Genomic DNA, 23,646 nt, shown 5'->3' with positions numbered 1-23,646 from the left:
AACCTCATTTTCCTCATTGTACTTACCATCTTTTATTCACATCCCTCCAAATTTTGGGTTTGTGCATTGCTTTACTGCAAACAGTGGATGCTCAATAAATTCTGGTGAATGAACAAACTTGGGAAAAAAGCTTACATAGAAATTTGCACTGGATATTATTTAAAAGATGAAGTTTCATACTGCAAATGTGTTTTTCTCCCGTAAGATTTTCTCCTCCATCTAAATATATAGCTTTGAGAAATCTTCCACAAATGGTATTTTATTACGGATGACAAACTAATTTACAAATCTTTATATATTTTAAGAAAAACATTCAGGTATTGTAAACATAAAAATTTCAATATACAAGATTCAAATTTACAACAGGAAAACAAACATAGAAACTTGTTTTTGCGCTATGTGGTTACTGCTGCACTACCTTTAATTCCTTATCCAGAGTCCAAAATATGTAGGCAAACCCTAAAAATGTAGCAGAAGCATTTCCGCACACTGGTATCCATAATCTAGTTTGTGCAGAAATGTTTCCACTAGATTCATAGAGTACTCTTTGGAAGAAAGAAGTGAGGACTGGTCATTTGGTCGCTCTTCGGACCTGCTGCAACTCTTCAATGGGCTTCCATTGTTGGTTGATTGTTATAAGCTTTAAAAAGAAAGAAATAAAAATGTTTTGTTAAAGATTTGCCCGTCATCCTCGTGTCCCCTTTTTGGGATTTGTCCACACTCCCCTGTAGAAAAAGCACCACCATGGCATTTGTAGTCAAAGAACTATCTCTTTCCACCTCTAAAACATGCACAAAACAGTAATGTGGGCTAGTTTCTACCACTCCACCCCCTAAAAAGCCCTTGGATTCCTAAGTGTTATAGAGCAGAAAGAAAGGTCAAACACATGTGGCCCTACTTTCACTTAGCAGTATACATATTTTTTAATTTTCCAAGGTATTACATGAGTCTTAAGTTCAAAGAGTGTGTCTGCTTCCTGTGAGTGTATGTACAATGCTCCTAGCTCACAGTAGGCTCTTAAAATTTCCTCATTGTAATTACTCAATGAAGGCACAAACAATCTAAGTTACACAATAAGGGTAAGGCATTAAATCTATTTTGCTGACAAAATTGCTAAGGTTTGGGCAAAAGGTAAGTCACTTGTTTTTAACTTAATACCTTTTGAGGTACGTTAGGATCCACAGTTTCCCAAGGTTCTGGATTTCCTTTTCGATCAATGCTAAAATTAAAAGAAGGTTAGTTAAACATCAAAGTGAGTGAATTTAAACCATCACTGATACTGGGTCTATAAACATACAAGGGACAAACCCAATCTCCATACTGAGGTATTCTCTCTGTTAGTTAACTATCAGGAACCATCAGTGTAACTAAAATTAATGGAAAATTCCCTAAGGGGATTTCATGGGTTTGGCTGAAACATTAAGGTTCACTTCTGCAGGCTAAGAGGTCTGTATTCTCTTTATTGGGCTAGATTGGGGAACAATCCCACAAACCAAATAACAAGGGAGGTGGAAATGCCAGGCTGAGGACAAACAATAATGTTCTTCCTGGTTCCTGGGAAGGGAGAGGCTGGGCTTGAACTCTGTAGGTTGTGAACTTCAGGGCAAGGGCCTCTCTGCCAGTGGGTAGAGTTACTGCCCTCTCCAGCTCCAGCCCCACCTAGATCAGTTTTCAAGTTTATTTCTCTCATATTCAAGGATACATTGGTGGGGTGGAGGGTGTCTTCTTCTATCCAAAATTGGTATCGGGTTCATTGTTGACAACCGAAATTATCAATTCTACCACATTAGTACAGATTTCAACTTTCTGATAAGTTGAAGTTTAAAATTTTAATTAAAATGATTACTTAAGTTTGATGATACATGACTCAAAAAACCATACAAGAACTTTAAATTAAAAAAAAAATTCAAACTTTGCTTCACTGTAGGAAGAGTGGAAGAGGTCCAAGGGAGTGGATAAAAGGTTATTTAAACACAAGGAATAAATTGGTTTTATTAATATCATAATTTTATAGTCTTCTGATATCAAGTTGCTTTTTAGCCCTGACTCCAAGTTCACAATTTGACATTATTATTCATGGGAAAAAACTAGGAAACTAATCTCATGCATTTCATAAACTAAAGGCCAACCAAACACCGCCAAAGACGTTTTTATAGACTGAGGCCTACTCACATCACATCGGATTTCCGAAGGGAATATACGGCAAAAGACGAGGCTCCGCCCGCTGCAAATGTCGTGAACACCACCAAAGGAATCAGCTAACAGATAACAGATCGAAGGTAAATATTCAGATGTGTCAATAGCAAACATTCGAAATATAACAAAATAGCTACATGTCATTTTACCCTTACTTCAAAATCTGCGCCATCTTCACATCCTTAAAAATTCACACTTTTAGTCGAGCTCTCAATTGCTTTAAACACTTACTTCCTTCTTTTTCATCAGGAGTTGGAAAAAGCCCATGATGACTTCAGTGTAGAATGCCAAATCTAGAATAAAAAAATCCGAGATATTAAATCTTCGGCCACCAGGATCCAACCTGGTGGGCACCAAACGGTGCAACGAGCCCCCGAAGCCAGGCGACGGCCGGCTCACCAGCGCCCCCCGGAAGGGAGGCGCACCTGCGGGAGGGGCGGCGCGCGGGAGATGCTAACGCTCAGAACCCGACCGGCCTCGGCCTCCGCGCCTTATATACGGACCACAGCCGCTCAGGAAGGGCCGGACAGGGGCGTTCCGGGCACGCGGGCGGGGCGGGCAGCGCGCGGACCTGACTCGCTTTCCCCACTCCGCGCGCGGCTCCTGGGCGCCCCCTGCAGGAAGCCGTGCGGAAGACATGGCGCCGTCGGACGCGTATGCGGGCGCCACCTGCCAGTCCATCCCTGCCGCCCGGCGGCGGTCTGGGCCGCCCTCTGCAAGGGTCTGGGGGTTTGGAGTGAAGGAGACGGAACCTGAGAGCAAGGAGAGCGCTGAAGGCTAAGGTCTGGGTGAAAGCCAACTCTTCTAAAGGGGTCCGGAGAAAGGAGTTGCAGAGCCGGGGATCCAAGGGTTGGCTTCCACCCTGAGTTCCAGGGGAGCCTCCCAGGTGCAGGCAGGTAAATAAGAATTAATCCAATCACATTAAAAGCTCCAAAATGTGATGCGGAGCACATATGGAGATAATTAAAATTAAATTGTAAAGTTCATTTCGGAATAATGCCAACGGGGTCCTGATTGTTTCCACTAAAAAAACTGGGGGTTGAGGGAGAAGAAACGAAAGAATCAGTTGTAAAGTTTTCTAAGAGAAGATGTAGCCTAGCAGAGTTTGCCAGCGGCTGCAAAACCGGGAAAAAACGATACCAACTTCATCCAGCCAGGGGCTGTATGCCAGACACGGAGCCGGATTCCTCTCAGCGTTTGTGCAAGGTGGGTACGTTATTATTAAGACTCAGAGAGGCTCGAGTCACACAGCTGGTAAGTGTAATCAGAAAGCAGGTCTGTCTGACTCCCAACACCACCGCTCTTTCCGCACCCTCTCTTAGCTACTGCAATTAGGTCAAGGGTTCCTTTATTTTAAAACGGTTATTTAAAAACAGTTTTAAGTTCAAGCCGTGAGTTAAAACGCACACATCTTAACGTTCCCTGGACATTGCCAGACCCAGCTCTATTTCAACCCCATTTTAGTTCTAGACATTCGTTTTGCAGTCAAACGGACCTGAGTTCAGTGCCTATCCTTGTTAGCTGACTTTGAGTAAACTACTTGACCTTTATGAGTCAGTTTATATATCTGCAAAATGGGGACAACCTAGCTGGGGAGGGAGTTGAAAAAATATTAGAATGTATGAAAAGCATGTGGCATATGGTAGGCACTTAATTAACAGTTATTATTTGCAAAGATTTGTTTTATATAAATAAGGCAGATCATAAATGTAGTTTACCACCCATTTATTGTAATAACAGTATAATTCAAGACCTGTAACCAGAGACATTTATTGATTGGTTAGATCCACATTGTATACTTCAAAGAAAATTCAATATTAATTCTCCTTATATAGAATCAGAGAAGCCTTTTAAAGCTCCTTGTGCAAGATTTCTAAGGTTACTTTTGTCAGAAAGTTCTAAAAAAAGAAGCCTCATTTTGTTAACAATTAAAGAGAAGTTTTTCATGGAAGGAAGAAAAGAAGGAAGAAAGAAAGAAAAGGAAGGAGGAATCTTACAGGAATGTTTAAGGACCCCCAAATTAAAATGTGTAGCCCACGCCTGCTAATGACCTTAAACTCAGAGCCCTGCTTTGCTAGTGTCATTTCTTTTCAAAATGTAATGCTGTTCTGTGCAGTCCAGGCATTATTCTGAGGATGGGGGCATGGTAGGATTCAAAAGATTAATAAGACGCAAGTCCTTTACTTCAAGGTGCCTGCAATTTCATGCCCACAAACAGCACGAGGCATGATCTGGTGCTAAAGACAGATGATTAATTCTAAGAGGGTCTGGGAAAACTTACCGAAGGTGGGGAATGTTTATTTGAACATACAAATAGACAAACCATTGTAAAAAGATATTTTGGTGGCAACTGGGAAAATAAGATAGAATCCAGACATGAGATAATATTAAAGAGATATTGTTAAGTTTGGTAGGTATGATGGTATTATGGTTATATAATAAAAATAGCCCCCTTTTTAGAGCTTGTATATAGAAATATTTAAGGGAGAAATATCATGAGATTTACTTTTAAAATACAGCTAAAAAGCAAATGAAGCAAATTTAGTCAAATATTAATAATTATCCAATGTAGATGATAGGCATGTGGAGGTTTGTTAGTCAATTTTTATGTATGTTTGGAAATGTTTTTAAATTTTTTTTTCATTCACAAATTGTAGGTAGTTACAGATATAACGTGCCCATATAACCTTTAAAATCTGCTTATTCCTATCTGCAGCAATGAGAATTAAACCTAGAAAGCCATACTTTTTCCCCTTTTTGATAATGCCCAGGTGTATTGAGTTTTTGGGATATCAAGGTCAATATGTAGTTTGGTCTTTTCTTAGATTCAAGGAGTTACCGCACTGCATTTTGGGTGGCCCATTTACATTTTACAGTTAATCACATGTACATGTTAAGACAAATGCAGCAAATGTGAATTTTAAATTGTCTGCTCAATAAATACTGTTGCAGGCTGGGCGCGGTAGCTCACGCCTGTAATCCTAGCTCTCTGGGAGGCGGAGGCGGGCGGATTGTTTGAGCTCAGGAGTTCGAGACCAGCCTGAGCAAGAGCGAGACCCCACCTCTACTAAAATTAGAAAGAAATTAATCGGACAACTAAAAACATATAGAAAAAAATTAGCCTGGCATGGTGGCGCATGCCTGTAGTCCCAGCTCCCCGGGAGGCTGAGGCAGGAGGATCGCTTGAGCCCAGGAGTTTGAGGTTGCTGTGAGCTAGGCTGACGCCACGGCACTCACCCTAGCCAGGGCAACAGAGTGAGACTCTGTCTCAAAATAAATAAATAAATAAATAAATAAATACTGTTGCAAAAACAAGCACAGTTGACCCTTGAACAACTTGGGCGATAGAGGCACAAACTCTCTCCACCTCCCGCCCCCCTGCCTCCACCTCAGCTGTCAAAAATCCACGTATAACTTTTGACTCCCCCAAAACTTAACTGCTAATAGCCTGCTGTTGACAGCAAGCCTTATGGACAACATAACCAGTTAATTAACACATATTTTGTGCGTTTTATGTATTATATACTATAGGTCACAATAAAGTAAGCTAGAAAAAAATATTATTAAGGAAATAAGAAAGAGAAAATATATTTACTATTTATTAAGTGGAAGTGGATCATTACAAAGGTCTTATCTTTGTTGTCCTGATGTTGAGTAGGCTGAGGAGGAGGAGGAGGAGGAGGAGGAAGAGGAGGGATTGGATTGCTGCCCCAGGGCTGGCAGAGATGGGAGAAAATTCGTATGTACGTGGACCTCAAAGTTCAAACCTGTGTCGTTCAAGGGTTAACTGTATATGACTAAAGAACCTTCAGTTTTGCCATTTTTGTCTGAAATTGTTGGAGGCTAGACTACCTAGAAAATAATTTTCCATCATCCAGTTCTTAAGCAATAAGAATGCTTCCCACCCCAAAATGTAACGAATTCATAGCCTCACTACGGGTAACTAGAGGGTAGGGATGAAATCGGGGTCCTCCTTGCACCAAACCCTGCGTGCTGGCCAGGGCACCCCGAAGGCGTGGCCAGGCCAGTGCTGCCTGGATGGCCGGGATGAGAAGCAGACACTGCTCCCACCCCATCAAACTCTGAAGCCCCAAAGGAGACCACTCAAGACATTCACCAGCGTCATCTTCTGTGGCTGCTTCAATGCCCATAATCCCTTGGAGGAGCTTTCCCTACCACCCCCAATTGCAAGAAACTTCTAGAACCTTCTCTAACTATTGCCACCAAGCTTGCAGGGGCATAGAGACATGGCTGCTTGGTTCCTGCACCAAGAATTTAAACTTAATCAGCCCAGCTCAGGCTTTATAAGAAAAATAGAATATTCTATTATTGAATATTTGTGTTGACATTCTTTCTGCCCAACCCTGTTAGTGGACTTTGTTAATCCTGACATCCATCCTTCAGTGGCTACCTTGTTACCAGTTTTATAATATTGGATTTGCTAAATTTGGGGGTTTCTGGGAACGTTCTATATTGTTTGAGGTTGACTGTTAATGTGGCCCAAAAGGCAGCTCAATATATAGGGAAAACTGTTCACACTTCCCAGTATACCAGAGGAAAGATGTTTAGAAGCTAAAGTGTTTTAATTTTCTCACAGATCAAGAATATAGCTTTTATAAATTGCCCAGAGCCACCCTCAAATCATATTAAAACTGAATCAAAAATTTATTTTAACTTATTTATTTTAAATTTGCAAGCAAATGAGATCAAAGAAATTCTTGATCTGACTTTGCCATTTATTGAGCATTTCATTGAGAAGAGACACATGGTCTTCTTAGGAGGCTTCCCAAGTTCTGTTGGGAAATTATAGTCATCCTTCAATATCTTTGGAGAATTGATTGCTGGACCCCCCCATGGATACCAAAGTCTGCAGATACTCAAGTCCCTAATATAAAATGGTGGGCATAGTATTTGCAGATAACCTACATAATATCCTCCCATATACTTTAAAATCATCTCTAGATGACTTGTAATACCTAATACAATGTAAACACTATGTAAATAGATGTTACATTGTATGGCTTTTTATTTATATTATTTGTTTTTCGAATATTTTCAACCCAGGGTTGGTTGAATCCGCCAATGTGGAACCCACAGATAAGGACTGCCAACTGCAATTACAATGTAAAAAGACATTTGCAAATCACCTCAGCCTGAACAAAAGCACGGTTGCTAAGTTTCCAGCCTGACCACTAGAAATTTCTTCTAGGAAAGAACAAGGGCCCACAGCTAGACGTCAGAGTTAAGGGGTTCAGGTCAGGGTTTATCAGGTCTAGGATGACAAAGGCATAATGGCTGCCTTGTTTATAAGATTAATAACAAATAAAGATGAAGTCAGAATTCTAGTAAGTTTTCTAGGTATTTTCCTATTACTCAAAAGCAAGGGTCAGTTTGTTAGAATAACTGTAATGAAATTACATCTTATACCTACAAATTAGACAGATCTTTCCCTTAATTATTCCCAATAGCACTGGCTCTAGTCAGAAATTGGAAACTAACAAATGCTTAACGTTTGACTTCATGTATTTCATGCACTATGCTCTTATCATACCCTATACTTCTGAAGCACTTCTCACCACTGTCGTTAATTCACTGACAATTTGTCTGCTGTGTTCCCAGCTGCCCTCAGTGCCACATCTGTCTCATTCACTGGACGTGCCTGCATGGCACTTTGTGAGTGAACAATGGCACTGTATTTACCAGATATTGTTGGTGAGAACAAGGACACAACACCACTATGTAGTGTTCTACTGGTGATACATTACCTGAATCTGTCATGATAAAACATCAAACACAAATCCAGGAATGAATTGTTCTATAAAATAATTGGTCTGTACTCATCAAAAATGTCAGGGTCAAGACTGTTTCAAGTTAAAAAAAGGCTAACGAGACATGACAACCAAATTTATAGTTTTTCCCGTTACTGCATCCTGTAATGGCAAAAATTACTATACAGGACATTATTGGGACAATGCATGAAATTCGCTAGACAGCAAGTTAAAATATTGTATTAATGTTAAATTTCCTGAATCGGGTTAACTGCTCTGTGGTCATATAAGAAAATAACCTTTTTTGTAAGAAATATAATACAAGTACTAAAGAGGTAAAGGGGCATGATATATTATCTACTTTCAAATTGTTCAGAAAAATGTGTGGTATGTACGTGTATATGTGGGCCAGGGGAAGAGAGAGAAAGCAAATGTGGCAAAATGTTAAAAACTGGTGACTCTGGCTTAGAGTATATAAGAGTTCTTTGTACTGTTTTGGCAACTTTAAGTATGGAATTTCAAAGTTAAAAAGCAATCAACCAAAAACAGCTACCGTTACAACAAAATCAACACACACACATACTCTCTTCCCAAAGTACTTTAGCACAGTATTTTAATATACCTTTAGAAACAAGATGAGCCTTAGCTTATCAGGCACAAGTTTTTTTATTTACAGGAAATATACACACAAATTCTAAAAGTGCGAAGTTGCAAACTACAAGCAAATTCACATTTCAATTAATGTGAACAACTGAACCGTGTGTAAAGTCATTTTTAAATATCTTCTAAGTTAGAAAACCCTTTCTTAAATAAGTTTTCATATAAAGTCAAGTCCTTGAGACTTAAGGATGGTTTTACAGTCTTGAGTGATTTTAGAAAGTGCTCTTGTTTCACTGTGGTGGCTTCTAGTCCATTTTCTTGCAGAGCCAGCAAGGCAGCCTATAAGAGATAAGCAATAAGACACAATTACTTTGCTTCTTTTTTTTTATGATATATGGTAATACTTTAAATCTGAATGCAACATCTCAGTCTCACTTGATAGGATTCCAATATTCATGTCACTAAAAACATTAAGTTAAATACAGTGATTAAAAATCCACTTAGTAGACCATAATTTCTTCTATATTACATTCTAGCCTTAAATGAGAAAAAAGCAAAAGCCAGCTGCAGAATATATACATTATGAACACATATATTTTTAAGGATGAAAGAATATCTTCTTGACCGCAGAGTAGGAAAGTCTTTAGCCGACACTGATCACAAATGAAAAGATCAAATCATACTCTATTACCTAGCAATTCTCCTTGTAGTTATATACATATAACAGACATGAATACACACAGAGACTAACAGACACGTACAAGATTGTTCATAGCAGCATAATTCACGATAGGCAAAAAGTAGAAACACAAATGTTCAAAAATAAAAGAATGGATAAATACAGAGTATTCATATACTACCATGTTACAGAGCAATGGAAATGAACAAATTATGGCTACACATAAACCCGTGGATGAATTTCTTCTGCAGTTAAAGAAGCAGACAGAAAATAATAATATACCATATGGTTCCATTTATATAAAGTTGAAAAGCAGGTAAAACTAAAATCCAGTGTTAGAAGTCAGGACAGTGGGTCCCTTTTGGAAGGAGGCAGGGTACAGACGTTGGGAAAGGGTCCAAAGGAATATTCTGGGGTGTTGATAATGTTCTATTTCTTGATGTGAGTAGTGCTTGTGAAAGTGTGAACACTTTATGTTAATTCAAGATACAGTATCCTTGGCCGGGCATGGTGGCTCATGCCTGTAATCCTAGCACTCTGGGAGGCTGAGGCGGGAGGATTGCTTGAGGTTAGGAGTTGGAGACCAGCCTCAGCAAGAGCAAGACCCCATCTCTACTAAAAATAGAAAAAAAAATTAGCCAGGTGTGGTGACACATGCCTGTAGTCCCAGCTACTCAGGAGACTGAGGCAGGAGGACTGCCTGAGCCCGGGAGTACTCTAGCCCAGGCAACAGAGCAAGACTCTGTCTCAAAAAGAAAAAAGAAACTATATCCTTAAGATCTGTGCCTTTTTGCGAATGTTATATTTAGTAAAAGTTTATGGAAATGGAAAAACCTACAAAGGCTTCCTTTGCCTTAAAAATAAAACACCTTAAAGTGGCTTACAAGGACCTGTGTGCTCTGGACCCTGTCCACTTCCTTCAGCTTTATTTCTTGCCATTCTCTACTTTAAGATTTAATAATGTCACATCATCTCTTACCTCTAATCCTTGGCACATTTTATTCCCTCTGACTCAAACATTCCCCCTTCCCTATTTTACCTAACTCCCTAATCATACTTCCAACTTCAGTTTACACATCCCCTCTCTGGGAAAGCCTTCTCTGACACGCCAAGTCTGGACTGGGCACAACTCACTACGTATTCCAACTGCCAATTTAGTACTATGATTTGCCTCTCTGTACCCCTTCATCCAACTGTAAGCCATAAAGGAAGAGGTCACACATAGATGTCTTTTAGTAAATACTGCTGAATCAAGATTTGAATAGATGAAGAAATGTTTTGAACCATAGATTTCTTTACTAATCACTTACTTCTTTGCAGAGGTTTCTCAGATCAGCTCCAGAAAAAAAACAGGTTTCTTCTGCTAGGTTTTCTAAGGAGACATCAGTCCCTACTGGCATGGTTTTTGTGCAGACTTTCAAAATAGAAAGCCTTCCCTGGAACAAAATAATAAGTATTTATAATCTTATAACATTTATGTTTGACACAATGATATTTTTCTGCTATAGGAGAAACAAACAAACAAAAAAATCTTGCTTCTAAGGGGTTACAAAGACTTAAGTTACCAATGGCCTACATGGTAAAAATAACAACATCATGAAAAACTTTTAATACTTTTACAATTAATTTTAAAAAATAGCCAACTGTAAACATATCTTTTTAAGAGATAAGGTGAATCTCTCTTTTGGGTACATATAGTACTATTATTAGACAGGGCTTAAGAAGCAAATACATGAATTATCTGACACAACTTAAAAGTATAATAGACATTAAAATTTATTTTTCAGACCCTTTAAAACTGGATAAAAGCTCAAGGAAGGAAAAAAATTCATCCTGTGTCTTTCACCACTCCCTGTCAGTGCCCTTTGTTAAGGGCAAAGTGTTTACTGATTGACTGATTGACCGACTGTGGATACTTTGCATTATCTTTGTAATCTCAGATTTCTCTACTATAAAATAAGGATGCTGACCTAGATAATCTCCAAAACCCTTTTAGCCCCTTTTAACAGTTTAGGATTCCTCCATTCTAGTTGCAAGATAATGTTGAGTAAACTCAAGAAACTCAGTATTTTGAGTCCACCACAACACTAAAATAACTACCAAGGCCAGGCACAGTGGCTCACATCTGTAATCCTAGCAGTTGGGGAGGCTAAGGTGGGAGGATCAATTTGAGGCCAGGAGTTCGAGACCAGCCTGAGGAAGAGCGAAACAACATCTCTACAAAAAATAGAAAAATTAGCCAGGCGTGGTGGCTTATGCCTGTAGTCTCAACTACTTGGGAAGCTGAGGCAGGAGGATCACTTGAGCCCAGGAGTTTGAGGTTGCAGTGAGCTATGATTATGCCACTGTATTCTAGCCTGGGTGATAAAAAAAAAAAAAGGTAACTACCTTACTTTTAGGCTTGTTTCTCTGAAAACAGAGCCAGAGTGTTTAGCAAAAGCAGATCAAAACTATGATTTTATGAAGGACCATTAGGCAAGGACGAATGTATAACCCAGTATGAGTAGGACACCACGTATACCTATATTCAGTTTGGAGGTCAATTCTGCCGAGCTCCTTAGAGTACAGACACTGATGTATTGTTAAGAATGCTCACACACAGTAGACGTGTACAATGATTACCTTTTGGTCTGGAGGTGGAATATAGATAATCTTATCTAATCTTCCAGGTCGTAACAAGGCATCATCTAACACATCAGGTCTATTTGTTGCTGCAACAATCATGACACTTCGACTAAAAACTTCTTGAAACTCTGAGGGAAAACACCCAACAAAGTACTGTCAATAAATTGTTAATATTAATTTTTTTTAAGTTATAAATCAGAAAATCCATTAGTTTTTAAATAGGGGTATCCTTTTCTTAGGACCAGAATGCTTATACCCCCTTTCCAGACCATCTTCTTGATAACAAGGTAATCCGGATGCAAATCGTTAATCGAAGAGCTACTCTGTGCACGGTGAAGGGAGTGGCTAATCCTGAGAGACATTTCTTCATGTGAGAACCAATGAAAAGCCTTACCCCACAGCAGAGAATGCCTATCAGGTGACCTGGGAGCACATGAGCCCCCAGGAAATGATTACAACTTAAACGGACTATTTGAAAATACAGGTGCATATGTCTAACAGGCAGAGATGTATGGCTATGAAAAGTCTTGGCTAATATATCCCTAAAGAGGGAGATTTACTTTACTTTTTACTTATTTTTCTTCCCAGAGGCAGAAATAATGACAATTAATCTAAGTTGCAGGTATGAAAATCCTGCATAAAAAAATGTCTAAAAGCAGACAGGGCAAGGCCTTACACACACTAAGCACTTAAAATCATTTGTTGAATTGAATAATCAGAGCAACTCTCCAGTGACATAATCCCTCACGGTAGTGAGTTCTCTGTATTTGCCAAGTATTTTTGCAGAGGCTGGGTGAATACCTGCTAGATACTGTAGAAGTAATTTCTGCATTATGAGATGATTTAATTAAATAACTTCTGTGGGTCCCTTCTAATTCTAGGATGATATATTCCTAAGGAGCTGTAAGATTCTCCTTCCATGTGACAATTTAAAAAATGGAAAACAATTAAGAAGAGAGGCATAAAAGAAAAAAAATTGCCAAGGATACCAAACTGTATCTGGAGAAGAGACTTAGAATGAGACGAAGAGGACCTCCAAAGGTCGTTTTAGCTTCATTAAAACCAAGGAAACCCATTCCTCAAGAAAATTAAAAGTTTTCAACTATTAAAGTTATTGGAAATTATAATGTTTTATTTTACAAATGAAATTTTTAGAAAAGGATGAACAGTGGTTCTTCAGGACATAGAAATAAGAATGAACTCCCTTCTCCATTAGCAATAAGTAAAATTGTATTTCTCGTTCTTTTTTTCCCCCTTTCTTTTTTTTTGAGACAGGGTCTCATTCTGTTGCCTGGGTTAGAGTGCAGTGGCATCATCAAAGCTCACTGCAACCTCAAACTCCTGGGCTCAAGTGATCCTCCTGCCTCAGCCTCCCAAGTAGCTGGGACTACCAGCATGTGCCACCACACCCAGCTAATTTTCCTATCTTTTGTAGAGATGGGGTCTCACTATGTTGTTCAGGCTCATCTAGAACTCCTGACCTCAAGCAATCCTCCCGCCCCAGCCTCCCAAAGTGCTAGGATTACAGGCATGAGCCACCATGCCTGGCCATACTGAGGCAAAATACAATTCACATTCATATATATCTAAGATAATTTATTATAAAATTTAGCTCACCTTTCCTAGCCAAATCACAAATTTAACTAGCTTTGTAAAAATCCCAACAGAGTCAAACTGAAATTATACAAATCTTTCTGTGACACTAATTCAGGCATAGGAACAGCTACAGCACATATGCATTCTATTTAATGCTGGCCTGGATTTTTGGTGCATTCTGGCTAATAAATACCTCTTCATTTTTTTCAGCTCCTTGTATTTACCCTGCTGATTTGATTTACTTCCTCTTCTCTCTATTGTCTTAAGTCCAACACCATCTAATTCATTGAGGAGAACAGAAAGAACTCGCTCTTGAACATCACATCCCGTTTTGCAGATTGACCGAGCTCCCAAGATTGAATCAATTTCATCCAAAAACACAATTGCCGGAGTATTTGCTCTTGCTTGTCGAAATACCTTGTTAGGAAAAAAAATATTAAAAAGCTATATGTTATACATTGGTCATGTGAATGTATGTTCTCTGCATTACTATTTATAACTTAAAATATAAGATTCTAAACGTCTAAGAATTAGGGAATAATAAATAAAACAAGGAGCAATCGTATTACGTAGGAGTTACAAAAATCATTATTTTCAAAGAATATTTATTATGGAATTTCAAAAGTGATAATGTTAAGTTTTAAAAGTAGGATAAAGCTATAGATATATAAAAACAGCCTTCGATTTTGTTTTTTAAAAAAAGAAAGGAAATCCAATCAAATGTTAACAGTAGGTAGAAGGATTATAGAAGATTCCTTACTTATACATAAACATGTATAACTTTTATAATCAGAAGAAAAGCTGTAATATTTTTAAAAATAAGGTTTATCCATAAAGCATGACGTAAAAATTCAAAAGTAAACTTACACACATGGAGAAATAAACAAACAAACCTGAGATAAGACTTTTTCTGAATCTCCAACAAAAGGCGAAAAGAGATCAGCTCCACTCACTGAAACAAAAGAGCAATGACAGCTTGTGGCCAGGGCCCTCACCAGGGTGGTTTTAGCACATCCGGGCGGCCCATAGAGGAGAATTCCCTTTGGTTGTGTCAGACCCATCCTAGCAAATTCCCAGGGATATTTCAGAGGCCACTCAATGCTCTGTAAGTATACAAAAAGAAGAGTCATTTAGTATAACAATAAAATGTTAAATAATTCAGTAAATTCATTTGTTCATTCAAAAAAAAGCTCAGGCACTTGTTATGAGCTGGAAACTCAGCCCATTCTCCACACAACAGCCAGAGATCTTATAACCTAAGTCAGCTTACATCAATTCCTGCTTAAAATCCTTCCATGATTTCCCATTAGAACTAGAATAAGATCCAAATCCAAACTCCTTACTCACCGTAGCTTACACAGCCTTATATAATCTGACTATTTCCCAAACATCTAGTTTGTTTCCATCTCAGGGCCTTTCCTTGCTGTTCTCTCTCTGCCTGAACATCCCCCCAAAATTTCTGTGTGGTTATTCGTCATTCAGGTCTCAGCTCAAATGTCATTTCCCTGGAGAGAACTTAGTTAAAGTAGAAACTCCTTGTCCCAGTCACTATGTTACTGCCCATATTCTGCAACACTTATTAATTCACTACTCTTATTTTTCCATGTTGGGTTTGTCATTCTGCTCTGCTATAATGTAACCGAAATTCTAAATTCTCTAAATCCCCAACTAAAATGACACCTGCCCAAAGCAGGCACTCAGTAAATGTTAAATGAATAGTGAATGAGTCCTCATTACCTCTTAAGGTAAATGGTTTTATCATCATGATTTTACAGATGCAGAAACTTGGGCTTATAAAGTTAAATAACTTGACCAGGCCTTATCACTAGTGACACGGCAGAACCAAGAATGACCCCAGGCAATGTAACTCAAGAGTACCAGCTCTTAACTACTGATATATTCTCTATGAAAAAGGGATAAGACAAGACCCATCTCTATACCTAAGCTACCCGCATTCTAGTTATAGAGAACAGGTTGTAAACTAACAACCAGGCCTGAAAAGGGTATTACAAGGAGAAGGAATATATACAGAGAGCATGAAACTGTTTGACTTAGGGTATGGGAGGGGCTGTCTGCATTCACTGAGGTAGGGAATCCAGCTGGGGGTAGGGGGTGGGGTGGAATAGACTAGCTGAGTTTGAGATCAATGGGGTTATCCAGTAGGCAGGCAGCTAAGTAGTTCTTATGATTAGAAGAAATGTCTACTCTCTATATATAGATTTTTGAGTCAACAGTTTTCAGGGGACAGGTGAAGCCCTTGACATCAAGAAGATCTTGAACACAAAGATTAACGACACAGTCCTGCAAAAAGAGCACTTCCAGAAGCTTCTTGGAGCACTAACATTTAAGGGAGCGGAGAAGAGTGCTCACAAAGGAAGGAGAGCTTAACATCTCAAAGCTAAGGAAACTGAGTGTTTCCAACAGGAATAGGTAGCTAATTTCTCTCATGCATCTTGTGAAGATTAAATGAGACGATGCATAAAAATATTAGTGTATATTATAAGTGCTCTTATCCATGGACTCAAGGACTCTAGGGTTCACTGGAGACATAGCTCCTAGTTAAGATGAATAAATTGTAATTGGTACTTATGAAACCTAATTCCTCAGGGCAAGATCACACAGGTAGGTGAACTGGCAAAATCAATTTGTGAACCTGCAATGTAGGTGAGAGGATGTGGAGAGTGCACCCCCCAACTTCCATGGTAAAAACCAGTACTAAGGAACCACACAGGCCACAATGACTGTTCACCGCAACTTTGTGCTTTTACCAGTCCCTGTATTGTGTCCATTTACTGTCTTCTAGATCAGAGGTCCAGGGCAAACCAAGGCCTGCCACCTATATTTGTACAGCCCACAAAATAAGGATGGTTTTCACATTTTTAAATGCTTGGAAAAAAGGTCGAAAGAATAGTATTTTCTGACATGTGAAAATGATATGATTTCAGTGCTCCAAATAAAATTTTATCAGAATACAATTACTCATTTACGTATTGTCTGCAGCTGCTTTTGCGCTATAATGACAGAGCTGAATGGCTGCAACAGAGGCTGCATGGCCCAGAAAGCTTCAAACATTTACTATTTGGCTCCCTACAGAAAATCTGTTGACCTCCGTCCTAAATTATAAAATCTTTAAAACAAAGAAAAAAGAAGGTTGAGGTGGGAAAGTATGAAAAAGTTTTGATATCTATAGAAGTCCAATTAAATGAGGACTGAAAAGTGATCATTGGATTTAGACGTTAGAATTGCTAATGATAGCAGCAAGAGCAGCTCAGCGTGGTATGTTTTCATCATAAATACACAGACTATTAATCTGTAATATTCTACTAGCTTAAGCGGATTATCTGTTTTACCTGTTTTAACTTCAGTTTTACATCTTCAAGGCCACCAATCTGCTCCCAGCCAACAGGCTTGATGTCCATCAGTCCGATGACGCTTCGAAATGATGAGGGTTGAATCTTTTTAAAAGATTCAAGGAAGTCTGTTTCATCAATCATAGGATTGTCCTCATTCTGAAGAAATACACCCAAAAAAGGAAAATCAAACAAAAAGTCAGGTGGGCCTTCTTTGTGGCACATAAGCAAAATTACTTTTTTAAAAATAAAATCCTCTTTTGTTTTTCTAAGAAGGTACCTCATTCAACAAAATCCTCTTTTGAATTTGTAAATCTATTTTATCATTATAAAAGAAATTTATACACATAGTACAAAAAAATGAAACGTCTCCCAGCCAATTCCTACCAGTATTCATCCCCAGTGGATATCGACAGTTTCTTATATATTCTTCCAATATGTTTTATGGCAATAAACACATGTGTATTTTTTTAAACAGATTTACAAATGGGACCATACTATACATATCAATCTGTACTTTTTTTCAGTTACCTTAGAAATCTTTTCATGTCAACTAATATAGTTCTATGTCACTCTTTTTGATAACTGCATTGAATAAATGTACCATAACTACATCTTTCTGACAAACATTAGGTCATTCCCAGTCTTTTGTCATTAAAAACAATGCTGCAACTGAAAGTCCTTGTGCTCATGTTCAGGTATTTTATACAATAATTTCTTCAAAGTAGAATTATTGGGTTTAAGAACATGCACATGTACAATTTTGACAACTATTACCAAACTGTCCTCAAAGGAAGCTGCATCAACTTACTCTCATCCAATAATATGAAACTGCTGTTCTTCCCATACCTCTTCAATATTGGATATTACCAAAGTCTTAAATTTCTGACAACGTGACAGGAAGAAACGGTACTCACTATTGTGTTAATTTCTTCAATACACAGTAAGGTAGAGAGAATGATGGAATTAGAAAATCACTTTTGCAACCATCACAGTAAAGGCTGTTTTGGGCAAGAACGGGATGCTACATAGAGATAAGTGAAGTTTGATGAGGACCAGGATATCTCAAAATATCTGCCCATAGATTTGTTATTAGTGGCAAAGGGAAAAACAGTAGCTACATAATGGAGAAACTGGACACTGCCTTGACTAGTTGATCAAAATTAGCATCACCAATGGCGAGCTAATGGACATCTTACGCCTCCACAGGTTACCAGTCTTAAGGATACAATGTTGCTTATGTAGTATTCCCAGTGGGGATCATAACCTGAGCCTGACTTGCATTCAGTTATGGCAATGTCAAATGTCTCAGACAAGAAAAGTGTTCAAGATTTAAAAAGACTAAAAACTAAATGCAATCATTATCCTGGATTAGATCCTGTACTAGAGAAAAAAATTGCTAAAAAGATTGGGACAATTACCAAAATGAAAATATGAACTGTAGACTTTAGAACATTTTGTATTAATGTTAAATTTCCTACATACAATGACTAAATATGACTATACTATGGTTACATATGGGAACATCCTTGTTCTTAGTAAACAGACATCAAAATGTTAAGAGATAAAGGGTCATGATATATGCAACCCATTCTTAAATGGTCCCCATAAATAATATGTACATATGTACACAGGGGGTAGGGGTGGTGGAGAGGGAGAAAAGGACAGAAAGGGGCAGAGGGAGAGAAAATGATAAAATTAATTTGGCAAAATGTTAAAAGTTAGTGATTTTGGATAAGGGGTTTAGTGAAAGTTCTCTGTAACTATCTTGCAATTTCTCTGTAAGTTTAAAATTATTTCAAAATAAAAAAAAGAAAATTCACAAAAGAAAAAAATAAAGAGCCAATATATACTTTTTAAAATTTATACTTTACTACCACTCAAATAAATGCAATTTAAAACAATTAGAAAAAATTTTTCAAAATACAAAGTTTAAAAAAACCTCAAAAGATAATAATTTTAAAAGAAATTAAGGTTAAAGATTTTTCATGTTTATTGGTATTCCTTTCATTGTCAACTACCTGTTCCTATCTTATTACCTATTTTCTCTTGGATTGTTGGCCTTAATGATTTGTAAAAGTTTTTTCTATCTCAAGGAAACTGGGCTAAAAGTATTTTTCCTAGTCTTGACTTTACTTACAGTATTGTTTTGCCATCCCCAAATTGTCGAATTAGCAAATAATTTCCTTTTTGGCTATTTGGTTTTCTGTTATGCCTAGAAAGGTCATCTTCATTCCAAGGTGACATTTTGGAGACTACTTGCAATTTCCTTGATTATTCTAGTGAAGCAAACTTTTTGTTAGTTAAAAAGTCCTTACATTTCTATTTGTAATACCTGTACTATATTTATTAAAGTATTTTCCCTCTTATAAAATTCTGAACATTTAGTTGTCCACAAATTCCCATTTCCAATAATAAACTATTTCATCCCAATTATGTAAAATTGTGTAAGTGGATATATATGCACAGAGCTATTCTGAACACCATGCCCCCAAATGTTAACAATTGTAATCTCTGGGAGGCGAGGTTTCAGGGAATTCTTACTTTCTTTATAATTTTCTATCTTGTTTAATTTCTCACAAAGAACACTATTATGTAATTTTTAAAAATAGCATTTTTAGATAACGCCAACTAATATTCGAAAATCCCATTTATAGTTCAAGATCACTTGTGTGTACATTATTTCACTTGATTCTCATGACCCTTCAGACATATAAATTCTTTTCCCTCCACATGTGTTATACGTGTGTTAAACATTTCTAATTCTTTAATAGGAATATGTTACAAAAAGTTTAACAAACTTTAATGTTTTCTGTCTGCCCTGGCACAGATGGAGGCAGCAGCAGCCCCTCAGCTGCCTGGTGGGGGAAAGTAAAAAAAGATGGAGTCAATACCTTCCCAGATGTCTCTGTCCCTTCTTCCTTCCACTTCCCCTGGGTTGTTTCTGAACTCAGCCATCACCTGTGGTAACTACACCTGGGCAGGCCCCTCCTGAAGTAGCAGTGGGCTCCACCCTAGGATGACAGCAGCTGACTGGTCCACCTAAGCCAGACCTGGAACTTCAAAGCAGAGGAAATCCTAAATGTAAATCTCCCCTCCCACTCCTGGCACTCTCATCCTCTCCCTTAAGACATATATTCTCACGCCTTTACACATGGGACTTAAAAAATTTCAAGCAGTTTTGGTTCTAAACACACAATATGAGGACTCAGATCACATAACTCCTCCCACCTTCAGTGTAAGAGTAACAATAAAGGAAAAGGAAGTGAGGAGGGTATGAATTATTTAAGTACAACGGTTTTTTAAAATTTAGGATGATAAATCACCCTTCTGTAGTTTAAGATCAAACAATTTTGATGTCACAACCAGATTGAAAATTTTGTCCCAGAATCCTCAAACTGCTGAAATTAATTTTTTTCTGAAAGGGTTTAGAGATTCAGGATTATTTATTATATATACAAAATGACTGGATTCCCCAATCAATGGTGCTGAAAAGTATTATATTTAAGCTAATATCTTAAATATTGTTAAGAAAGGTAGTCATGAATTACAGACCTTAATATCAAAGACAAATTTAAATAAAATTCCAGGTGCCCAATCTTCTTCTTGGTTATAAAAATTTCTCCCACAAGATGCTTATTATTAATAACAAAGGAAAAAATTATATCTTGACGATGGAGTAATCTTAGACACCACCTATCCAAGCCATGAAAGTTAACTTTCATGGTAAAGGGGCATCGTAGCTACAGTATATTCTCCAATGTTTCATAAAATATTTATATGTATATAAATACATACACATGAATACAGAATGATAAAGCACATAAGGCAAAATGTTACATTTGGAGAATCTGGATAAAGGGTATACAAAAATTCTTTGTACTATTTTTGCAGTTTCTACGTCTGAAGTTGCTTCAAAAATTTAAAAAATTCAAAGTTAAAAAAAAGTGTTTGATTCTTCTGGGGCCACAGTGTCTTTCTTGGCTGCTCTGGGCTTCAGCACTAGGGAGTTACTATGAGAGTGGGGGAAAATTCACTCAGTAGATCTAGAGGACACAGCTCTTTATCCCCACCTTCAACCATATATTTTATTGAGATGTAAAATGTTAACAGCTGTGGAAGCTATCAAATGTTTTAAGAAAATGTACTTACCACTTTTTTTACCCCCAAAATTAATGTTACATTAATGAAAAGATTAACATAAATGTTCATATTTACCCTCTCACTATGAAGGAGTGCGTGCATGGCAGCCTCCCTACAGAGTGCCGTCAGGTCAGCGCCAACATAGCCAACTGTCATTTCCGCAAGAAGGCCCAAATCAACACCACTGGAGATGGGCATCTTTGACGTAATCACCTGCAGAATTGCCTTTCTTTGTTTAAGTGTGGGAGTTCCAATGACAACCTGTATGTAAAGCCAAGAAAAATGTATAGTTTAAAAATAAAATTTCTATGTCACTTAACAAGTTTTTGTTATTTTTAAGAAGCTACTAAGTTCTCAGAGCCAGGGATAGAATCACAAACCATAGAGTCTAGGTCCCTGCCCTTAGGGAGCTTATTCAGGAGACTAGATGGTGCAAGGAAGAAATCCACTCAAGTCCTGAACAAATTAAACTAAAAGTGCGCAATTATCATCTCTCTTTAGAATCCTATCACAAAATCCAAACATCACTTAGTCACTAAATTTCAAACTATTCTTTAGAAATTAAGAGTCGATTCTGGACCAAAACTTATAAAACAGGACAGCTTTGAATATTCATTCAACCTTTCTAGCAACTCAGGGAGCAATTGTGGATACTTTCTCAATTGTGGATAGGATCGTGGTGTCTTGAGAAGGAATGAGTAAATCCAGAAGTTAATGCCTGCTTTGATTTAGTTCTTTCCTGCTTTCTGTCTTTTTATTTCAACGCACTTCTTGAGGCTACCCTTTTACTTTAAATTTTCATTCCAAATCTTATGTGAGTTTAATATGCTCTTAGCAGAACTAGTTCTCCTAAGAATTAACATTACTGATTACAGTACACATCTTCAGGACTTGCACAACAAAACTAATCTTTAATGGCCGTCCTGCTTCCCAGAACAATTTGACTCTGACCAAAAAAATAAAATAAAAAACAGGTCCTGGCTCACAGATCATACAAGGGCAGAGAATGTGTTCTCTGCATTACAAAGAGCCCCACTGCAGCCTCATCGACTCCCAAACCCAAGAGGTAAACGACCCGGAGCAGCCAACCAGGGCCAGAGAGGCCGCGGTTCCAGGGACAAGGGGCTAACCCGCCAGGACTATTCACCTCTCGGTCAAATCTTCCGGGTCTGCGTAGCGCTGGGTCTAGCGCGTCCGGCCGGTTGGTGGCTCCCACAACCACTACCTCGCGGTCCCCACTGATGCCGTCCAGCAGCGTCAACACCTGAGCCACCACGCGGCTCTCGGGGGCTCGGTGTGGACCGCCCCGCCGGGGACACAAGGCGTCCACCTCGTCCAGGAAGAGGAGGCTGGGCCCGCGGCTGGCCAGCTCCTGGGCACGCTGGAAGACACGCCGCACGTTCTCCTCGGTCTCCCCAGGCCGAGTGCCCTGCAGCGCGGAAGCACTTACTGCCAGCAGCTTCGCGCCCGCCTCCCGGGCCACGGCCCGCACCAGCTGGGTCTTGCCTACGCCGGGGGGGCCCGCCAGGAGCACTCCGCGGGGCACCGCTAGCCCTAGCGTGGCCAGGGCGCGGGGGTAGCGGAGTGGCAGACAGAGGAGCTCCCGCAGCGAATCGGCCGCCTCCGAAAGACCACCCAGGGGCACCTCGGGCAGCGGCGGCGTTTCAGACGGAGGCTCCTCGCTGAGGCCGATGCGGGTGCAAGGGGTGACCAGCCCGGCGGGATCGGGATTGGGCGTCCCGCCGACGATGTGCAGGGCGGCCACCGGGCCGGGGGCGCCGGGCGGAGCGGCCACCACGTGGCCCAGGGAGATCGGCCGGTTCCTCAGTAGCTCCTGCACCGCATCCAGCACCACAGCTGGATTCGGGGCACCAGGCGCGCCTGCCCGCTCTTGCAACACTGGCCACACGGTGAGGCGCCGCAGGGGCGGACAGGGCACCAGCAGGAAGCTGCTCAGGCTGAGACTCTCCGGGGCCCCCACTGCCGCCCCGGGGCTCGCGCACTGCGGGTCCAGCTGCACAAAGCCGTCCGCTCCGTCCCGCCGAGGCCAGGCAGTGCAGAGGCAGGAGCCACCGTCGGGCAGCGAGATCTTCACCGCCGAGCCCAAGTGCGCGCCCAAGGTGCGGAGGGCGGCCGGACCCAAGCGGCAGCGCTGGGTGCCCCGGTCTCTAGCGTCTAAGGGTAGCAACTTTAAGAACGGCCCTTCAGGGGAAGGACCCGAGTCCGGACCCATTGCACACAGAAAACCTGCCAGAAGAAAGTGGGGCAGGAAACCCACCCGGCCTGGAAAGACCGGAACACCGCGCTCCCGGGCCGGAAGCAGGTGGTGCGCAGACTCTTGGTTGCTAGCGACTGAGTGAAGGCCGAAAGGACCAATCGGAAAATTAGACGGTGTTCCGGTCCTCCGGGCAGTGCTGGTGTCTGTTTCGGTGAAATCGAGTCAGCCGCCTCAGAGCTTTCTGGAGATGGTCTTCATTACAAGTGTCTGGGAGCCAGCGTAAGCTAACTTCGCTAGGTCATTAAGCATGTACCTTGGTGTTTACATACACTTTGGAAGTCACGGGCCCTGATTGCACACTGTTTTCTTGGCCTTCGCACTGGAGCATCGCCACTGCCGCTGTTGGAATATCAGCCTAGAGACTTTGCTATTTTGTGTAGAAACTACGACTATCCCATAGGCACAGTATTT

General features: G+C 39.8%; 2 protein-coding genes across 2 annotated transcripts; both read right to left on the bottom strand.

Annotated features, from left to right (window-relative positions):
• Window positions 1–232: 232 nt before the first annotated feature.
• Window positions 233–2,644, bottom strand: LOC105814285 (chromosome unknown open reading frame, human C15orf48). Its single transcript, XM_012649196.1, has 5 exons — window positions 2,622–2,644; window positions 2,428–2,489; window positions 2,173–2,258; window positions 1,159–1,219; window positions 233–640 (listed from the first exon to the last, which is right to left on the bottom strand). The coding sequence occupies exons 2-5, from the start codon at window positions 2,461–2,463 to the stop codon at window positions 572–574; spliced, it is 252 nt and encodes an 83-aa protein (XP_012504650.1). The 5' UTR covers window positions 2,464–2,489; window positions 2,622–2,644; the 3' UTR covers window positions 233–571.
• A 5,981-nt stretch (window positions 2,645–8,625) lies between these two features.
• On the bottom strand, window positions 8,626–23,259 carry SPATA5L1 (spermatogenesis associated 5-like 1). The gene is made up of 8 exons (XM_012649529.1): window positions 22,105–23,259; window positions 21,033–21,218; window positions 16,815–16,973; window positions 14,358–14,567; window positions 13,689–13,881; window positions 11,866–11,996; window positions 10,554–10,679; window positions 8,626–8,903 (listed from the first exon to the last, which is right to left on the bottom strand). The coding sequence occupies exons 1-8, from the start codon at window positions 23,188–23,190 to the stop codon at window positions 8,739–8,741; spliced, it is 2,256 nt and encodes a 751-aa protein (XP_012504983.1). The 5' UTR covers window positions 23,191–23,259; the 3' UTR covers window positions 8,626–8,738.
• Window positions 23,260–23,646: the final 387 nt, after the last annotated feature.

The sequence above is a fragment of the Propithecus coquereli genome, unplaced genomic scaffold (assembly GCF_000956105.1).
Source record: "Propithecus coquereli isolate 6110/MARCELLA unplaced genomic scaffold, Pcoq_1.0 Scaffold3, whole genome shotgun sequence".
NCBI lineage: Eukaryota > Metazoa > Chordata > Mammalia > Primates > Indriidae > Propithecus > Propithecus coquereli.
Note: the sequence above shows the minus strand (reverse complement) of the source record. Positions and strands in the feature narration are given on the sequence as shown.